Source organism: Notechis scutatus, chromosome 2 (assembly GCF_049901735.1).
Source record: "Notechis scutatus isolate UNSWTSFEM ecotype Mainland chromosome 2, rNotScu1.2, whole genome shotgun sequence".
In the NCBI taxonomy this organism is placed as follows: Eukaryota; Metazoa; Chordata; class Lepidosauria; order Squamata; family Elapidae; genus Notechis; species Notechis scutatus.
Genome location: NC_142010.1, coordinates 191,098,044 through 191,116,912, shown reverse-complemented (window position 1 = coordinate 191,116,912; position 18,869 = coordinate 191,098,044). Strand labels below are relative to the sequence as shown.

The 18,869-nt window shown below is 33.2% G+C and overlaps 1 protein-coding gene across 1 annotated transcript in view; it reads left to right on the top strand.

Annotated features, from left to right (window-relative positions):
• The window catches only part of CNTLN (centlein), a 197,859-nt gene that overhangs the window by 149,064 nt on the left and 29,926 nt on the right, over window positions 1–18,869 (top strand). The window contains exons 19-22 of the mRNA XM_087957652.1: window positions 7,043–7,234; window positions 14,632–14,729; window positions 16,271–16,397; window positions 17,684–17,821. Coding sequence (XP_087813778.1) covers window positions 7,043–7,234; window positions 14,632–14,729; window positions 16,271–16,397; window positions 17,684–17,821 — 555 coding nt within the window. The remainder of the gene's footprint in view (window positions 1–7,042; window positions 7,235–14,631; window positions 14,730–16,270; window positions 16,398–17,683; window positions 17,822–18,869) is intronic.

The following is an 18,869-nucleotide window of genomic DNA, read 5'->3' as shown; positions in this document are numbered from 1 at the left end:
ATTGAAATAGCACTGTCTCATTTCTCATCTTTTCTCATCTTCTCATTCTTATCATTATCTTTTCCTATTGGTTTCTTATGATTTATCAATTGTTCTTCATCACTGATGATTGTAACTATGATTATGACCTATGACATATTACTTGCTGTTTATACATACACTGTGAGTTTATGCACTGGAGACAAATTCCATGTGTGTCTGGTCACACTTGGCCAACAAAGAATTATCTTCTATTCCATTCCACTCCACTCCACCCCACCCCACCCTACCCCATCCCATCCCACTCCACTTCTGTCTGCGCTCTGCTCTAACAATTTAAATGATGTAGAATAATCTCAAGTTTTCCTCCAAAATTTTCTAGCTGCCAAAATTAGGATAGTCTCATTGAGAGAGATGCAGGTGATAGTTACTAGCTGTATTCAACAATTGTATATAAAAAGTTACTCATTTTAGCTAATCCTTTTGCACAGAAAGCCTGTCCAGCTGTGTTTTGCTTACGTTTTTCAAATGCAATCACTCGTGATCAAAAAATGAAGAACATACTTATTGAGCAAAATAACTCATCTAAACAAGAGAAATGATAGGATCAAGCTCAGAAAGAATCTGCAGACCTGCAATTTCTGTCACTCAGACTAAGCTGAATAATGTCTATTTAAAACAGTGGCTTGATCTTGGACGATAAACATATAAATAAATCAGAAGATTTGCAGAGGCAAATTCTCTGCAGTCTCATAAATCATGAACATGTATGCTAAATAAATGTATAAGTGGGTGTAGTTCTTCAAATTTCCAGCACTGCAAATAATAGGTTTGTTTGTTTTTGGTTTTTTTTCCTCAGTTGCATAGTCCCTGCCTTTATAGAAACCAAATCACTTGGATTCTCAGATCTTTCCCCACTATTGACTTTTAAAATTATTTTAGATATCCTTTTCTCTAAAACAAAGATCTGAAGAACTGGTTTGTGCCATGTTTTATTGGTTTCTTGATTACTGGCCTTCTCACAATTCTGCAGATAATTTCAGATAATAAGTGTTTTAATGTTACTTGAGAACATTTAAGCATATGAACTATAATATATAACACAACAATTAAAAGAAGAAAAAGTAATGTACAGCACATTTAATAGCAAATAAAAGCAGTGATGTATCTAAACATTTGGTAGCAGTTTTGCTTTTCCGAAGCAGATTTAGATATTTATTTTTGTACATATTATGTAAATGTATATTCAAGTGGTATATGCTCATAACTGGGAGTCAAATATACTTTGTATTACAAATATTTCCAAGTATTAGTAATAATATAATAATAATATCAGTAATCTGAGCCAGTTTTTAAAACATTCCTTTGTTCTGTATTATCTGTTCCGCTATTTCTAGTCATTGCACAGGAGGAATTATAGAATTTTTTATTTCCTTGCTTTGAAAAAATACATTGCTAAAATAATTTTTTAACAAATCCTGCTTATATTTTATGTATGCAATGAGTTACTGTCTTCATTTGGTATGAAATAATTACCTTAAATAATAAACAAGCTTTTAAAGGCAGGTTTTCCACATAATCTTTATTTTAATTCCATTATATTTTTCTAAGTGGAAAACAGATGGTAGCATTTCTCCCCCATTGAATGTTAGTGTAACATATTTGTGCGCCTGATATCTGAAGCATGTGAATAGTTAGGATTGCTGGTGTTAAATTTGTAATGAGTTGTAGGGATTGTAAAATTCCCTGACCGAGCATCATCATGTACGATTTTCATGAAACTTGTAATTCTAAGATATGGTAAATAGTGGTTAAAAGTAAGATTTTCTTTGACTTTGGTTCAACTGCTGGTGGCTTTGTGGTCATGTGCACATAAATTTCATGGTAATAATAGAGAAGTGCTGTACCACAGTTTTTCAACAGTTTTCCTTTATAGCTCTGGATTTTTCAGATATGAGGCTTCAGTCCTGCCTTGAAATACCAGAAACTGATAGTGAAATCTTGTATATGCAAAGCATGTGCTCACTTCATTCAAGTGATGTCTTATTTTTCAAATACGACATTGATAATAGAATCAGTGTTCTGTCAGTGTTGTTTCTGCCTACTAAGTAATCATAATTTGCCTTTTGACAAGGGAGTAAAGAAATTAGTGTAAAAGTTAATTTCCATGCCTTAGGCCTGAACAATGCTCTAGGCAGATGTCATTCTTGCTAGTGAGAAATAAACCCCAAGTATTACTTTTGTTCATGCACCTTTTTTTAAAAAAATAGATTTTTGAATAGACTGTTGCTTGAGTAGTTCAGTCATGTAAGAAATGGCTTTTCAAAGGTAATTCTAGGATTTTTATTATATATATATGTATTGTATTGTATTGTATCTTGTTTGTTCATTTGAGAGGCTAGTGGTAGCAATGGTTTCTGTTGTATGTCTATCCATAGCTTACTTTTTGTAAGCACTGCTGGTTTGTTTCTAGGTAGCAAGAATTTAATAGCCATGGGGGTCATGACAGAATAAGTATCAGCAACCATTTCAAGCTAGGTACAACATAAGAATGCCCTTCGTTCCCTCGTGTAATATTTTTAAATGCCCCAAATTATTGAATCACACATTATTTAGGTATTCTTGCTAGAAGTCTCATTAATTTAATAGATCAAATATTTTCTAGAGATTGAAAAGTCCTAAGATTATATACCCCTCTTCATCATATCTCTAAACTGAGAGTCCTGGATTTACATTAATCAAAATAAGCATGTACTTAGGGCACCAAGGGAAAGGGGCACCATAAAGTTTTCCCTTCCTAGCTATTAAGACCTTTACTTTTTCACTTCCACACTAGTTTCCACCAGTTATTAAGTCTTAATATCTTGTTAGTTAAACAGTGGAAGGGCTAAGGGGCACCATTGTTGGGTTGTGGTTGGTTCATCAGTTGGCCTTGGGTGATAGGAGTTCATTTCTTGCTATAGAACATATTTTAAAATACTATAATAACTGTATATGCTATAATTTTATGTTCTGTAAACTGCCCAGAATTGACATATTGGATGATGGGTGTCATATAAATTTAATTTACCAACTGGGCAATTAATATATGTAGGTATTAATATGATATTTTGAAATAAAAACTATATCGAATAGAATGAAAAATATGTTCCAAAGCAATTGTATTTTGTAAAGCAATATTTATGAACTGAGGGTGCTAATTTATATTTCTCTCTTGGAATATCAATACTTTTAAAGATTTTTTTTTAATTCTACTTTTATTATTTTGATAAATAATTCAAATTATCAAACTTAACTAATATTTCTTTCCCCCTCCTGCTTTTGCTACAACAACAATCTTGTGCGGTGAGTTGGACTGAGAGAGAGTGACTGCTCCAAGGTTATCCTGCTTGTTTTCATTGTTAAGGGAGGATTAGAACTCATAAACTACTACTTTCTAGCCTGGTGCTTTAACTATTAGACCAAACACTTCATTAGAGATTGGAATTTTTGGTGGTTTAAATATTCTTTAAAACTGTTGGTTAATTCCATACCATATTTAGAATGACTTCAATAATAATATAGCAAACCTCAATTGTCAAAGTTGTCGGTGCAGCATATCTTGAAGTTATGTTCATTTATACTAGATAACTGAACTTCAAGGAGAACCAAGTCATGATAGGCAATTAGCAGTAATTAGAAAGATTCAACTCAATGAGATGTCAACATTGAATTACTTAAAGAAACAGCTGAATGTCAGGCATTTGAAAATAAAGTATTTCTTCCCCTGACATCCAGGTATGGCATATGAAATATGAAATGTTAATTTAACTTTTCTGCTTATTATTCATGTGCAATATTATTTTGTCATTCAGCTACTACTTTGACAGAATTTAAGAAGTCTTAGAAGAGTGCTTCTGGAATAAAAGATTAATCTGGCCAAAGGCTGATGAAGTCTAATAACTATCTAAACTAGTTGTTAAAAAGTATGCTATATTGCTTTGTTTTGCCTGACATTTTGTGATAATACTGTATTGTCTTCCAGCAAATATCCAAAGGTAGTTTATAAATATGTGCTCTGCCATTAAACATTATTGTTGAATAAGAATGTATTGAAAACCAAAATACAGCAATGCATATTACTACCAAATGCCATTATTTTTAATGGTCTCACTTTCTGGTATAGTCCAAATAAATTATTTTACCAAAAGTAATTTCCATAAAGGTAATGTTAGTTCTAATATATACCTTTAAGTAGATTATGCTGCTGTCCAAATATTTTATTCCAAACTTCACTGGAAATATTTAATCAAATAGCACATTTGGCTTTTAAAAGAATCCTATGAAAAGGGCGGTTGCAGAATTTTCTTTCATGTCTTTCCAGCTAATGTTTACCTAACAATTTAAGAAAATCATAAATATATTATGATTCCATTGGTTTCAATCGACCACTGAAATTGTATGCATTGAATGTGCATGCACCTGTATGAATTATGAGTGGATCCATATGAATTCATCCGAGTCCATATGAATCATCATCGTAATTTGGTGACTAACATAGGACCACTAGTAAGGTTAAATTTCATGTTTTTCTTTCATTCATTTCTTTCATTCATTTCTTTCATTGTTTGATTCTGGAGACTGCCTGGACAAGTCCCTGCAGTTTTCTTGGCAAGATTTTTCAGAAATGGTTTGCTATTGCTGAGGAAACTGCCTCCTTCCTAGGGTGAGTGGCCCAGAGTCACCCAGCTGATTTCATGGCCATGGTGGGACTACAACTCATGGCCTTCCAATTTCTAGCTTAATGCCTTAATCATGACATCAAACTGATTCTCAAATTTCATGTATTATTTAAATATAATGTTATTTTAAATGTTAAAGTTACTAAGAATCTTGTTTATAAAATTCTTTTTTCTTATAAATAGTTTAAAGTGACCCCCCAAATAAGTGTGTTCTCATGCAGCTCAACACATACGACACTACATAAAGTATTAACGGATAGAAATAAGTATATATTCCATACTTTGGCCTGCTCATATATTATGCAAATAGTCCTACTCTAACATTGTAACATTTTCCACTTTGAATGAAACATATTAGTTGTTCAGCTTTTAATACAAACACTTGCTTTAGTAGAAGTTATTCTGCTTGAATTCAGAATGTCTTTGCCAAGAGGTTGAATGCATGTGTACCGCCTGACTTGTAATAAACTAGTCCAATAAAATCTGTGTAATTTTTTTACATCACAAGAATGACAAAGTGCAGGTAGTTGAGTTATGATCATAATTGAGCCTGGCGATTGTGGGTTGTAAGTCATGACAGTGCTTATAACCACAATTGATTTTATGACCTTTTTCCATTGGTTGTTAACCCAGTGTTCGCTATTGGTCAGTTTTTGCTGTAAACACGTTTCCAGTAAGATCATCATGAATTATAGTCAGATAACCATGGGGCACTGCAAATGGCCATAAATATGAGCCAGTTGCTAAGTGCCCAAAATATGGTCATATGATTGCAGAGGGGCCCTGATCTTAGAATTTCGAAACTTGGTCATAACTAGCTTTTGTTACTAAGTGATTGGTCATAAGTCAAGAACTACCCATAATTGATAAAAACTACTAAATATCAAACAACAAATCTAAAAAAGGGAGCAAAACCCTGGGCAAATATTACTTTTCAGGATGTTGAGCTTTTTGATCAGAAGGTTGGTAGTTCAGCAGTTTGAATCCCTAGTGCCGCGTAACGGAGTGAGCTCCCGTTACTTGTCCCAGCTTTTGCCAACCTAGCAGTTTGAAAGCACGTAAAAAAAATGCAAGTAGAAAAATAGGGACCACTTTGGTGGGAAAGTAACAATGCTCTGTGTGCCTTTGGCGTTTAGTCATGCCAGCCATATGACCACAGAGACGTCTTCGGACAGCACTGGCTCTTCAGCTTAGAAATGGAGATGAGCACCGCCCCCTAGAATGAGGAACGACTAGCACACATGTGCGCGGGAATCTTTATCTTTACACTAAGCCTATAGGTCTCTGCATTTGTGCTTTTGCAATATCTAATTAGGATTTTTCAGAAGGATTTTTTTAAATTCCTCTGAATAAGCTATCATTTTGCCTAATTGTTTATTACACATTATAAGCATCTTTAAAATGTTATTGTCGGATTCTTGGACTCTGACTGGTCTATCATTAAAATCTTTATGGCTTTCTGCTGAGTACAAACTAGTAAAAGATTGTTGGAATTATTCCAAAATTAAAGTAAATGTTACATATTTCATTTTCCAGTATAGTCTGATACGCTGTTTTCTGTGAAATAAACTATCCTGGTCCATTGTCAATCAAATTCAATAAGCCTGAGTTTTGTGTTCATGCTATTCATTTGAACTAAATCTCTAACAAGCCTCATCTGCTAATTGGAATTAACATTTATGTTGCTAAATGAGATGCATTTTGGCTGCAGTATAAGGGGATAAGTGCTACCCAATGGAATAAACAACTAACATCTGTTATCTTGTCCTGCTCCAGCTTGGCTTTTACATGTAAAGTGCATCACTTTCAGGGTCAAGGTTATGGCATTTGTAGTTCCCTGGCTGTGTGGTATGTACATGAGGAAGGGAAGAAACAGTAGCATAAAGACCAGCCAAACAGACGTATAAAACTGATACAAGACAAAACATGATATTCTCTGGAATTTTTCAGTAGAATATGTGGGTAAATTTATTCTGACAGCCATTATAGCCAATTCAATGTAGCCCACAAAGTGGTTACACTGCATATCTCTGCATTTTTCTACATATAGCACTAATAGTATTAATAGGGGCAGGATAATGCAATATTGTGGGCCATTGTTTATTACACCCCTTTTCTTTTACATGTTGCAAGATAAATACTATCAACCAGTCTCTTGTTCTCTTTTTAGCTTTAAGTTTATTTGTAATTTGTAACCAATAAATGCAGCCCACATTATTGCAATTTGGACAACATATGATGAATATTGAATTTTGTAAAGCTAAACTATAACAATACAGAATGTTGTTTGTAATTGCATACCGAATACAACTATTCCTATTATTTTTGTATCTGGAAAGCAGACCCTGACATCCAGCCTGACTGAGTTGCAACGAGAAAAATCAGATTTGCAAGGAAAATTGGACCATCTGATCCAGACGACCAAAGGGAGAGAAGGCCTGTCTCTTCCAGCATCTGGCCATACTGGAATGGTACCAGCTACTCCTGTCAAGACTGTAGATTTGGAAATGAAGCAGCTACAGTGTAAACTGAAGGTGACCATTTTATACTATGAAATAGTTAGTAAATAGGCATCTTATTATGATAGAGAATATCAGACATTTAGTGACTAAAAAGTGGATGAAAATTAAACATATCTTGAGATGCGAGATTACTTGGCTGTTAAATTATTTTTAACAATTATAATTCAATAACTATATGTTAATATTAAAAAGTCATAAGATTCAAATTTCTGAATAACTGATTTATTGAAAGTATTTTAAGATCAGTTGTAGTAATCTAGTTTTTATAGTACAAGAAGAAGAACTGGTCAAAGGATTTTTTTTTTGTAAAAAATAAAGAACACTTAACTTATTGCATATGCTATGAATGAAGAAATATATGCTCGTTATTGCTGTCTCTGAGAAAATTTCTCTTCTGTTTGACTAGCCTCAAATAACTTTTGCCCAAGAAAAACAGCTATAAAATGGCATCTTACTTGTGCTCTTTTAAGGCAAAAAGTTAAGGGATCAATTCCTTGTGAGGAAGGAGGATACTGAAAGCTAAGGGAATTTGGAGGAAAAGACTAAACAAAAGAAGATAATAGTCACTGAAGAGGAAGGAACTGATAGAAGAACGCAGGGAAATGAAAGAAAAAGATCAATGGTGTGTGTGTGTGCGCACATGTGTGTAGATATCCTTAAAAAAACACTGGTAAGAATTGTGAAAAAATAAACAATCACTTAGTAAGCACAAAGTTCTGTCCCTCTAAGTAGAGTCCATTTATATCCATACTTTGTGTTGGTTACACAGTTTCATTAAAAAAAAGAAATATTAATTTGTAAATCCCTGAGTAAAAAAAGAGACACAGCTACAATAATCCTGGTATTACACACATTTAAAATACTATGCCACAAGAAGAAGAACTGACAAAGCACATAAATATTTTTATGCATAAAAATAAATATTTCTCTCATAAAGATTATTTGGTGGTAAGATTTTAAAGTATATGTATTTATTCCCAAAATCAAATTAAAAGGAATTATGCTACTTCTGTTAAGATAAATCCAGCATTGTTACAGATGCCCTATATTTTATTTTCTCCACATCGGTTTTGCCAACATCACTCCCAAGAAACTAACATTCCTGGAACAAATGTGTCCAAAATTATATCTAGAATTTCAAGGAATCTCTCAGATCAAATCAATGCTTGTAAAAATCAATGTAGTTTTATTTCCTTAAATTGCAATCCTGTGGTCCATAGGGCAGTGCCCCAGAAGAGTTATAAGAGTTGAAAGAAGTGCATCCTTTGAGAGTGTATTATTTGGTCCCAGACATATCATATAAGCACAGTACAGAAACTTCACCAGCCTGTCTTCTCCTATAAGACAATTCCAGTATCAGAAAAAGTAAACAATAGGTGTGCCAAAGTCAAGCTTGGGAATATGCTCAGAGTTATTGATAAAGTTTAGCTATTCTAGGCCAGTTTTGGATGGAATATTTAAATCAATCAAAAGTGTTCTTGGAAGTAAGGTGGAAGTACATTTTTTTCTGTTTTTATTCTGCCATGCTACAATGCTTCTAAGACCTTGGATTTGTCAGAGGCCTCGGCATTGCAACTTAAAATAGGATTTCTCTCCTTTGTCTTCTACTTCTTCAAGTACATCCAATGTGTGGGTTAATCTCACTAGAAAAAATTGATAATATCAAAAGGAGCAAACAAAGCATGTTCATGTAATACAATAGTTTTCATTGTGTTTGAGAACTGATAACAGTGATAATTGGTAAGGAGTGCCTTGGCACATGGCAGATGCTAGCTTTTTTCATACTGTTCAGATGAGGCAATACTTATCCACTTTATGGTTACTTTCTGCCCTGATTAGTGCAACACTTTATGCATCAGCTTGAAAGGTGCCCATAAAATTTTAGTCGATGCAAATTAACTAGGCAGCTAACTGGTAAAGATCGAAGGGAGCATATGATACCTATGCTGAAAGATCTGGATTTGCAAGATCCAATCTGGGTCAGTCACTGGGACCAAAGGTGTATTTTTCTGAGCTTTCAGACTCGTGCTGGAGCCCATCCTCAGGGAACTTCTCTCTAGCACAGTGTGTGCTTTCGGCTAGAGAGAAGCTCCCTGAGGATGGGCTCCCAGCACGAATCCGAAAGCTTGGAAGACAAAACCTCTGGTCCCAGTGACCGACCCAGATTGGATCTTGAAACATTATCCTGGGACGCGCATATTTGCCTTCATTCATGATCTGGGTTTGGTTCCCACTTGTTTAGTGGGGCTTAATGAATCTGTTGGTCTTGACTTAGGGTCTGACTACTGAAGCAAACAAGCCTCCTGGAAATAAATTCATGTGCTAAAATCAGCAGGAAAGGCCCTTTTAAAGATCCCCTCTGCTGACACAAACTCATCTTTCTGGCAGGTAGGGGCAGACCTTTTGTAGCATTTTTCCCAGGCTGTGAAATGTACTAGCTTGGGAGTTGCTCTTGACTTCTAATCTATCAGGTTTCCTCTGTTTGGCCAAGGTTTGAATTGTTGACTTATTTTATTGTTAATTTTGATCTGTGGTTTTTTTAAAAAAAATTATATTCTTTTTTGTCTTTTAAAATTTTGGTATTTGTTTTGGGTATTTATCGGTATAGGAAGGCAAGGTATCAATCAAATAGATATAAATAAAAAATCTTAAAACTCAATTATAGGAGAAAGAAAGAACTTATTAATAAATGAGTGATTAAAATGTAAATGTTTGAAGGCCTGACATGACTAACAAGGAAAAAAAATAAGTCTATAAAGATAGCCTCACTAATGAACTATTATCAAAATATATTAAATTTTAATACACTAAACTACTCATTTCTTAACACATAAATTGTGTTATATTAAATTATAAAACCACTGAGCCGGTGGCATGAGAATACAGTATGTATCTACATGTTACCATATTAAGATTTTGTTCGATGGTTTAAACAAATTTAGATATTGCTTATCTCACACTTGGAGATACTGGAAAAAATGAAAAAGTTAACATTTAGTAATTAAGTTCTGAAAATAATCATTAAACATTATAGTATTTCAATATTAAAATACTATAGAGAGAAAGAGCATCTATTGCAATTCTGTACAGTATTGCCTTATCTGGCCAACTGCCAACAAAAGTTTGCCTTTTGTCATTTAATATAGGGATCACAATCACCCAGTAATATCTGTCATCTGTCAATTGATCAGAATTTTCAGGAAGTTTGGAGATAATCATGTTCTTATGATTATCATATTCATTACTCTTATAATCTATAATTATGACATGGATCCCCCCACTCTTATTTCACAGGAACAATGTTTTTATGAAGGAGAATTGTTTGTATCGGCCCCCCCAGAATTGTTGACAAAAGAATATTGAAACAGGCAAGACTGAACACTCTGTAATATTTAAGACTGAGCTTTTATCATCATCTCCCTTTCTTATGAATTAGGCCTGATTCTCAGTTGTTATATTTACAGAAATTGTGTGCAATCAAACTGCCAATCTCTATCAACAAGCCTTTACCTCAGTGTAGCCTTTGCTTGTTTGCATCACATTCTTGACAGCATTTAGCAATGAAACTCCACATTGGAATATTTTTTTCAGGACTCCTTGATTCAAATAGACTGGACTGCTAGTGATCTGTCAGTATTAAAGGATTCAGGCATGATCTGTGGAGGAAGTCAGTTAGGGCAGTAGTTAAGAATTGTTAACCAGATCCTGGTCTTTTCTTCATCTAGCTCACTTCTAGTGGAGTCCTGCATAATTACCAAAGAAAATACAAAATTATGACGCTTTTTGTTTTCAATTTTGTGACTTGGGTTATTCAGAAATCAGCAGATGCAAAATATTTTTTTAATCTGTCTGAGCATGTTCACCCAAATTTTGTCCATCTACTTTGGTAGAAAGAACTAAACCTATACGCTAATCCTAAAATTATTGATTAATAGCATAAATAACTTAACTAAAACCCCAGGCTGCCTGAGAAACTCCTTTAAACTCCAAAAGAGTTTATGATATATTATGTATATCATATGAATAGCTTTTTTTTCTACCAAATTTTAGCCACACTAGAAGTGGTTTTTGAGATCAGGTTTCCTGCTTCCACATTTACCCAATGATTGCTGGAAAACATTTGCTTCATTTTCCTTCCCATTCATACCATGTTATTTTGCACGGGAAATGGCGATTTGTTTTTATTGAACATAAGACCTTAACCACTGTCTAAGCACTGCAAGGTAACCTATTGCAGAAGCCCACTTGAAATAAGTGTCCATATTTACATAAAGCATGTAAGATCCTTTAATGGGATGTTGACATTTGACTATTAATAAAAGTCAGTATCAAAAGCAAACCTAGAAACTTCAGTGATTATTATGCCATCATTTGTCATTTTAACTGATTTCTTATTAAATTGCATATATTTAAAGATTGGGTAATGTATCTATTGAAATTCTGACATCATAGGCATGCTTGGACCAAATGAAAACATTTCATTCTGTTCTGTAATTTATAGTTACATTTCCTCTGTTTGAAACTCCACCACCCACCCCAATGTCTTACTCAAAGAAAGTTCCTTTTGAAATACAAGAATTATGGCTCATATTCTTTTTGTATTTCAGAAATATAAAGTATATATTATTTTCCATACTTTATATTAAGAATGTGGTCGTATACGTTTGAACATATGCACTAGATTTTTTTTTAAAAAGAAAGATAATACGTACAGGTTAAAAGTCTTCCTGCACTTTATCAAAAGCATTTGAAGTCTTTGTAAGCCAATTTGTACGTTGTATGTCAGCATTAGATGTATGTTTTTAAAAGGTGATAAGCATTTTTAAAAATATATAAAAATTTCAATACTGTGTATTTCATTCAGAATTATACCATTTAATCTTTGAGTCAACATTTTATCTTAAAAGTCTAATGAAGACTGTATAGTATTGCAGAGAAGCCTACGTAGTATTTTAAAAACGGTATCTTTATACATGAAACTTCACATTAAAATCTATATTTTCATAGAGAAAATATAGGGAAAATATTGTTACCTATAACATCCCAACTAATTTTAATGGGGGGAAGCCCATTATTAAGCCTATTAATAGGGAATATTCTTTAATATATTTTAGATTTTGATCTTAGAAACAACCAACACACTCTTACAACCACGTGGCATTACTATAGCATAAAAATGAACTAAATATTGAACTAAATATTTTCATATTTTGTAGAATCATCTACAATATACAGTCTAAGGACCATAACAGCCTCTATAATAAGACAGAAAGGAAAAAGATTAGCAGGGTGCATCCATGAACACCAACAAGCTGTCAAAAAACAAACAGTGAAATTCCATAAACTCACCAGACATGGCCGACTCAATCATAGTTTCAACTAGAAAACTGAACATCCTAGATCAAGTTGAATCCAAAAACACAAGGGAATTCCAGGAGGTTTCTCACTCAGACATACAATATCAACTGCCAGCAGAGGTGGGATCTGACAGGGTTAACTCCAGTTCGGTCATTTATGAGGTTCAGTGATTTACGATGTGTTTCCCTGCACACTGCCGGTGTGCCTGTAAATCGTCATCAGCATGCTGTGTGCAGAGAAGCAGCCTTTCAAAAAGCCCCTTTTCCTGCTTTTTAAACTGCAGATATGCCTCACACCGCAGCTGAAGTTGAAAAAATCAGGAAATAAAGGTCAGGTAAGAGCCCGGGTCGGCCAGTGGGCAAAAACATCAGCAGACATAGAACCGGTTCTATGTCTGCTGCTCTTCAGAGCTACCGGTTCTACAGAGGTGGACAGAACCGGTAGAAACTCACCCCTGGCTACCAGTAGTTACATAGAGGTCAACTACATTTACACACCGTTCAAAAAAGACAATTAAAAAACTAAAAAGGAAACAGACCAGTACACATCTTCTTCAGCATCCAACACCCAGAAAAGCAGGAATTAACACCAGGTAAATAATCAAGCAGAAAATGATAAGGTAGTACCCTAATCAAGGAACTACCAAAGAGAAACATACACACACACACACCATCAACACTGGCCAGGCAAGCTACTGTATATAAACAAAGAGCAAACATCACACTCACTAGGCAGGCAATGAAACATCTGTAAACAAACAAGCTAAGAAAGCATCAAGGACTCCCCAGATTTTGATCTCTTCACTCAGTTTTGATCTAATGTATATTTTCCCTAAAACCAAAAATGATTAATATAGGTCGATTCTTGTAGTAAAGTCCTTTTTTTCTGTGCATTGAAAACTGTATGTGTGTGTGCATGTATGGTGTGCATAAATATAGTTGGACAGTACCATTTATTTAGAAGTCTAATGAAGTACACTTAATTTATGCAATTTCATATCATCTGCCAGTAGCTATTTAACTATTGCTAACTAATAGTGCGTATTATTTGAAATTACTAAGAATAATTTTGTGATTATTCTTCCCTCTCTTGTCATAACTGTCTACTCTAAAGTGTATGTAATCCATTGAGAAACTTGGTGCCCTGAGATTTTTCTGAATAGCAAGAATAACAAAAACAGATCTTTTTTTAGGGCAGCAGCCTTATAATTTGATTTTTGATTTTTTTGATTTTCAACATTTGTGAGGAGTAGTAGAAGCTTTAGAAATGTAACTTTGGAAATAAACAGAGCTCAAAGTACTATAAATGATCATATTCTACTGTCTCTATGGAGGTGGAATTATAAGAAATAGCAAACAACCAGATCAAATTATTAAATAATAACTAGGACTGCATGCCATATCAAGCCACTTTCTTAAATGCTGGGCTTGGCATTATATGTGAATCTGGCCAATGAAATTAATATACTATAGTTTATCAAATGAAGTATGAATCCAGCAAAATGTAGCTTATTCAATCATATTAAATAACTCTGTTAAATTATAGTTTAGAACAATTTAAGGTTAGTGTTTTTGAAACTGAAACTGACAATAATTAAAGAAAACTTTAATCTTTTGAATGCAATCTTGCAAATGTTTAAGAAAAAATTATATTAAAGTAGAACCAGGTATGAATAGTAACTTTTCCAACCCAGTTTCCATATTTAGCAGCAGCAGCTTAAAGCACCTGTTTGGGAAAAACTTAGCCATATATATTTTAATTCTAAAACTCACTGTTAGACATCATTCTGGCAAAGATATTCCATTTGGAAAATAAGATGAAATTTATTTCACCCTAGGCTGGTCTTGAATAAGTATAAAAGCATCACTGTCAAACCTTAATAACCTAAGTACAAGAACTTTAGCGGTATTTTTTGCTGTTCTAAAATCAAAATAGACTAACCTGTTAAATAGCAAAGTTTCACTTTGAAACACACGTGTGAACAGTTACAGCTCTGAGTAATCCTACATCAACATTACTGAGACTTTAATAAAATGTTTCATTCATTCTAGAATGCAAATAATGAAGTCACTAAACATTCATCAACCATTAAATCTTTGAAATCCGAAGTCCAAAGAAAAGAAGAACAGATGCAGGAATTGCAAGAAAAGTAGGTCCCAGTTACCTAATTGTTGTGTTTGGCTCCCCCTTGTGGCAAAAATGCATTTGCTTTAAATTCATGGACATTTTTTGGAATGTGATCTTTCCGTATATATTTTTCTTTAGGCTTTTTATGTAAGGTTCATATTATTTACTCTTTTAGGAGAAAAGTATTAATACATATTTTTATTTTAAGTTCCTGGGTAATTTTCAGTACAAAAGATGATATATAACTGTAATAAAGCGATTTTTTTTTTAAAAAAAAAATCAGATTCCAGTGTGCACCTGATTCTATCCATCTAAATGAATACCTCAGCATACTTGAAAGCAATTTTTCAAATACAGTGATTCTTTGCCTCAGGGCTAAGAAGCACATCAAGGTTTAGATGCTTAAATTGGATTAAATGTCCAATTTTATAATTTCTGGAAAATGCAAAAAAGGCATTTGTGTCTATTTTTGAGTTTATTAAAATGTATTTTTTTTGCTAATTAGTTGCTTAGTTAAACATAATATCAAATTGTGAGTGAACCAAACAATGTTTAACCCTGCAAAATAAGAGTTATTTCATTAAAATGTTTCATCTTTAAAAGGATTTAACAAAATGCATATTTTATTGATTAAAAGCCTTGAGGAACCCCTAAGGAATTCAGCTGGAGGTGAGAGAGAGCATTCTGATATGCCTATGCTCAACCACTATATTACAGTATAGAGTAGATACTGAATATGCTTCAATATTCTTGATTGTCCCCATAAGCTAGATGTATCTACTGAAATGTAAATTCTTTCCATTGGCTTTTATTGTGATTTTTGCTGGATCTACTGGTATGTGATGCCTTAAAGATTAAAAAGTAATTAAAATTTTTAAACAATGTATTTTGTATAAGTATTATGTTGGTTCATTTTATTGGGATAGCATGTTGTTGTCACAAGAAAATAGGAACAAGTAACAGTCATAAGTGTAGATTTCTGTCTGATATGTCACCCAGTGAACAGCTTCTCATTTCTTTCCTACAGGTTTGTTATTTAGAAGTTGTACATTTTGGGGAAGTCACATTTTCATCGTTGAAATTGGTCTATTGATTTTCCATACCATAGCTGTCGTTCTACTTTTTAAAACTACCTCATATTGATACAAAGCTTTTTATGTAATACATAGTAGTTCAAAATCATGACAGCCAATTCACATGGTGATACTTTTAAAAAGCTATAGTTAATTTTAATTTATTTTTTTTCCTTTAGACTAAGTAGAATATTTTGCTCCCCTTTTGTTTATAATTATATCATCATCACAGTATGGTTTTCTATAAACTAGTGTGTATTTTTATTGTTCTGAATTTCTCCTGTGAAATGTGGGGTTTAAGATTCAGAAGCCCACAGAGATTAAATCTACTGTACCTTTTAATGCCATTACACAGAGGGAAAACTTTGAACACTTTTCACTTGACAAATGGTACAAAGATAAGCATGGAACTGAGCATTAACGATTATTCAAAAGAATGACATGCCAGTTGCATAATTCTATGAATGTTTCATTTTCTCTTTATTTCAAGGATTTCTAGAATGGAAAGAGATATAACTATGAAAAGGCATTTAATAGAAGATTGGAGGCTGCGTATGAAAACATATCAGGAAAAGGAGAAAAGCTTTAATGAAACATTGCAATGTCTGGAAGAAAAGGTCTTTAATGTTTAGTGTTTATTTTAAACCAAAAACCTGAATTCCACCAGATTGATTAATTGTAGTAACCATTATTATGATGAATACAGTTTCATTTGTGCAGAGATTGCTCTTAAAAAGGTCAAATAACTTAATGCGATAATTAAGTGCTTCTTAGTATTTTGGAGGTGTTGTACAGCAGGAATTTCACATATCTGTTTCTTGAAAAGAGATATCAAAGAAAGAGTCTTCTTGCAGTGTAAATCAAGAGAAAAATATCAAAGGGAAAACAATGACCTATACATTATTTTTATAATAATAGTTATGTGTGATCCCTTCCATTGTTATATATTTAATGATTCCATTTTATGCTCTTCTGAAAGTTGTTTTCTTCATAAATATTTAATGCATTTTTCTGATGCTTAAACAGATTGGAAGAGAAACCACCCCTTAGTACCTCTGCAGTGTGTTTTAGCCCTGTTTTATAGCAAACAAGTCATATGTGTAGGAATCTCTTAGGCTGCAAATCATAACATCCAAGAAACACAGAAACAAAGCACTACTTTGGTTCTTTTTTAAAAGCAGGTGCTAGCTTTTTAGGTGTGAACATGGTTTCTGCTGGCAGTCATACATTGTCAATTCCAGACAAAACTATCTTGCTCTGTGTATATGAGATATCACTTAGATACTGTCAGCCCAAGAGACAAAATTGGCAGGGTGGGAAAAATCTCAGACAATATAAAACGGAACCAGGATAATTTCTTGAAGAGAAGGCAGTATGAAAAAGCATTTTAGAGACCTATGTTATACTATGCAATGAGGTGTTGATAGTGTTTTAAGTATTAAAAATATTGTGATTTTTTGGCTACCTTGAGTTAGAAAAAAAACAAGTGTACTATATGCAAGAATATGACCTCTTTAGATATGCTTTGTAAATTGATTCCTTTTTTTATATAGACTTGTTTTACAAATGATAAATAGCTATTAACCGTTGGACTATATTATTTGTAATTTTCTTCATCAATACCATATGTTGATAGGTTTCAGAGTTTTTAAGTGCTAGCATTTGGCTTCTTGCCCATGAATTTGATAGGTAGTAAAATGTTCCCCACTTATCTACAAATAAATCCTATTGATTTCAATGGATAGTATCCATGTTTGAATAGAAGCCAAGATAGCCTGCATTCTATTCAGGAGATAAATGAATTATGTACAATTAGATGTGTGTAGTATTTTGATAGTGTTGATGTTCCATCTAAATTATTTAAATGCTTTCCTTAATAGTTTTTTTCTGGATGTTGTTCCAGGCAAAGGCATTAACTGAAGACTGTTCAAATAAAAAAATATCCATTGATTCATTAAAGCAGAGGCTTAATGTAGCAACCAAAGAAAAGACACAGTACGAACAGATGTATCAGAGAACTAAAGAAGACTTGGAGAAGAAGGTACACAGTTATAGATATTATGGATGATTAATATGATGAAGATTTATTAGACTTACATCCTGCCTTCACTTGTTCAGGGTACTTGTATCCAATAACAACGAGGTGTACAAAAAATACAAAGGAAAATACAAATCAGAAACAATTACAAATATATGCTAATGAAATCATCATTAAATTATTAACAATCTGACTTGTTTTCTGGTGCACATTTTTTTTACAAATAAATAGTTTCATGATCAGTGCCTTTGCATTTTTAATTTGCCCACAATAGTATTTGTCTTGAGTTTTATTTAAAGCCATATAATATATGGTTGTAATTCAGAAGAAATTTCTGAACTTGAATTACATTAATTATAATCCAATTTTGAATGCTTTTAACTAGGGAAAGATATAATTTTCTAAAATACACTGTTTTATAGTAGCACTTTCTCTCTTCTCTGACTTTAATGTAGTCTTATCAGACAAATATTTTCTACAACAGGTGAGAAACCAGAAAGCAAGCCTCTGATGAAATTTGCTTTTTTCTCCCACTATCCCTTTTTGTTGGGCAAAGTTCTGAATGAATTCATATAATGCCAGATTGTTCTATATTTTGGAGTTCCTTTGTGTTTCTGGGTTTTTGGGTTTTGTTTTAGATATAGCAAAGGTTTAAAGGAGATCTCAGTGTTACACTGAATTATGACTAACAATGCATCTAGAAAGAAACTTTGGATGCATTCTATTGTTACAGGCTTTAATCCTATATTATAAAAATTTCTCTGGATTTTACAAATTATCTTCCCAGAGATTCTAAACAGTTCGGTCTAGCTGAGTATAAATCTATTTCAGTTTCTTCTATAACTTCAATACAGGAAGCATGAGATTTTTAGAGCCAAGATACTCAGGTACAATAAGCACTTAACACTGGACAGTTTACAGAGGAAGCAGCATCTGGACTTATACAAGACAGACAACCAGGCACATTATTTCCCCTGAGTTTTAAACAACAGATGGTCTTAGTGTGTTTTATATCTAACTAGGAGAGTGGGCAGGGGAAAAAACGCTATAG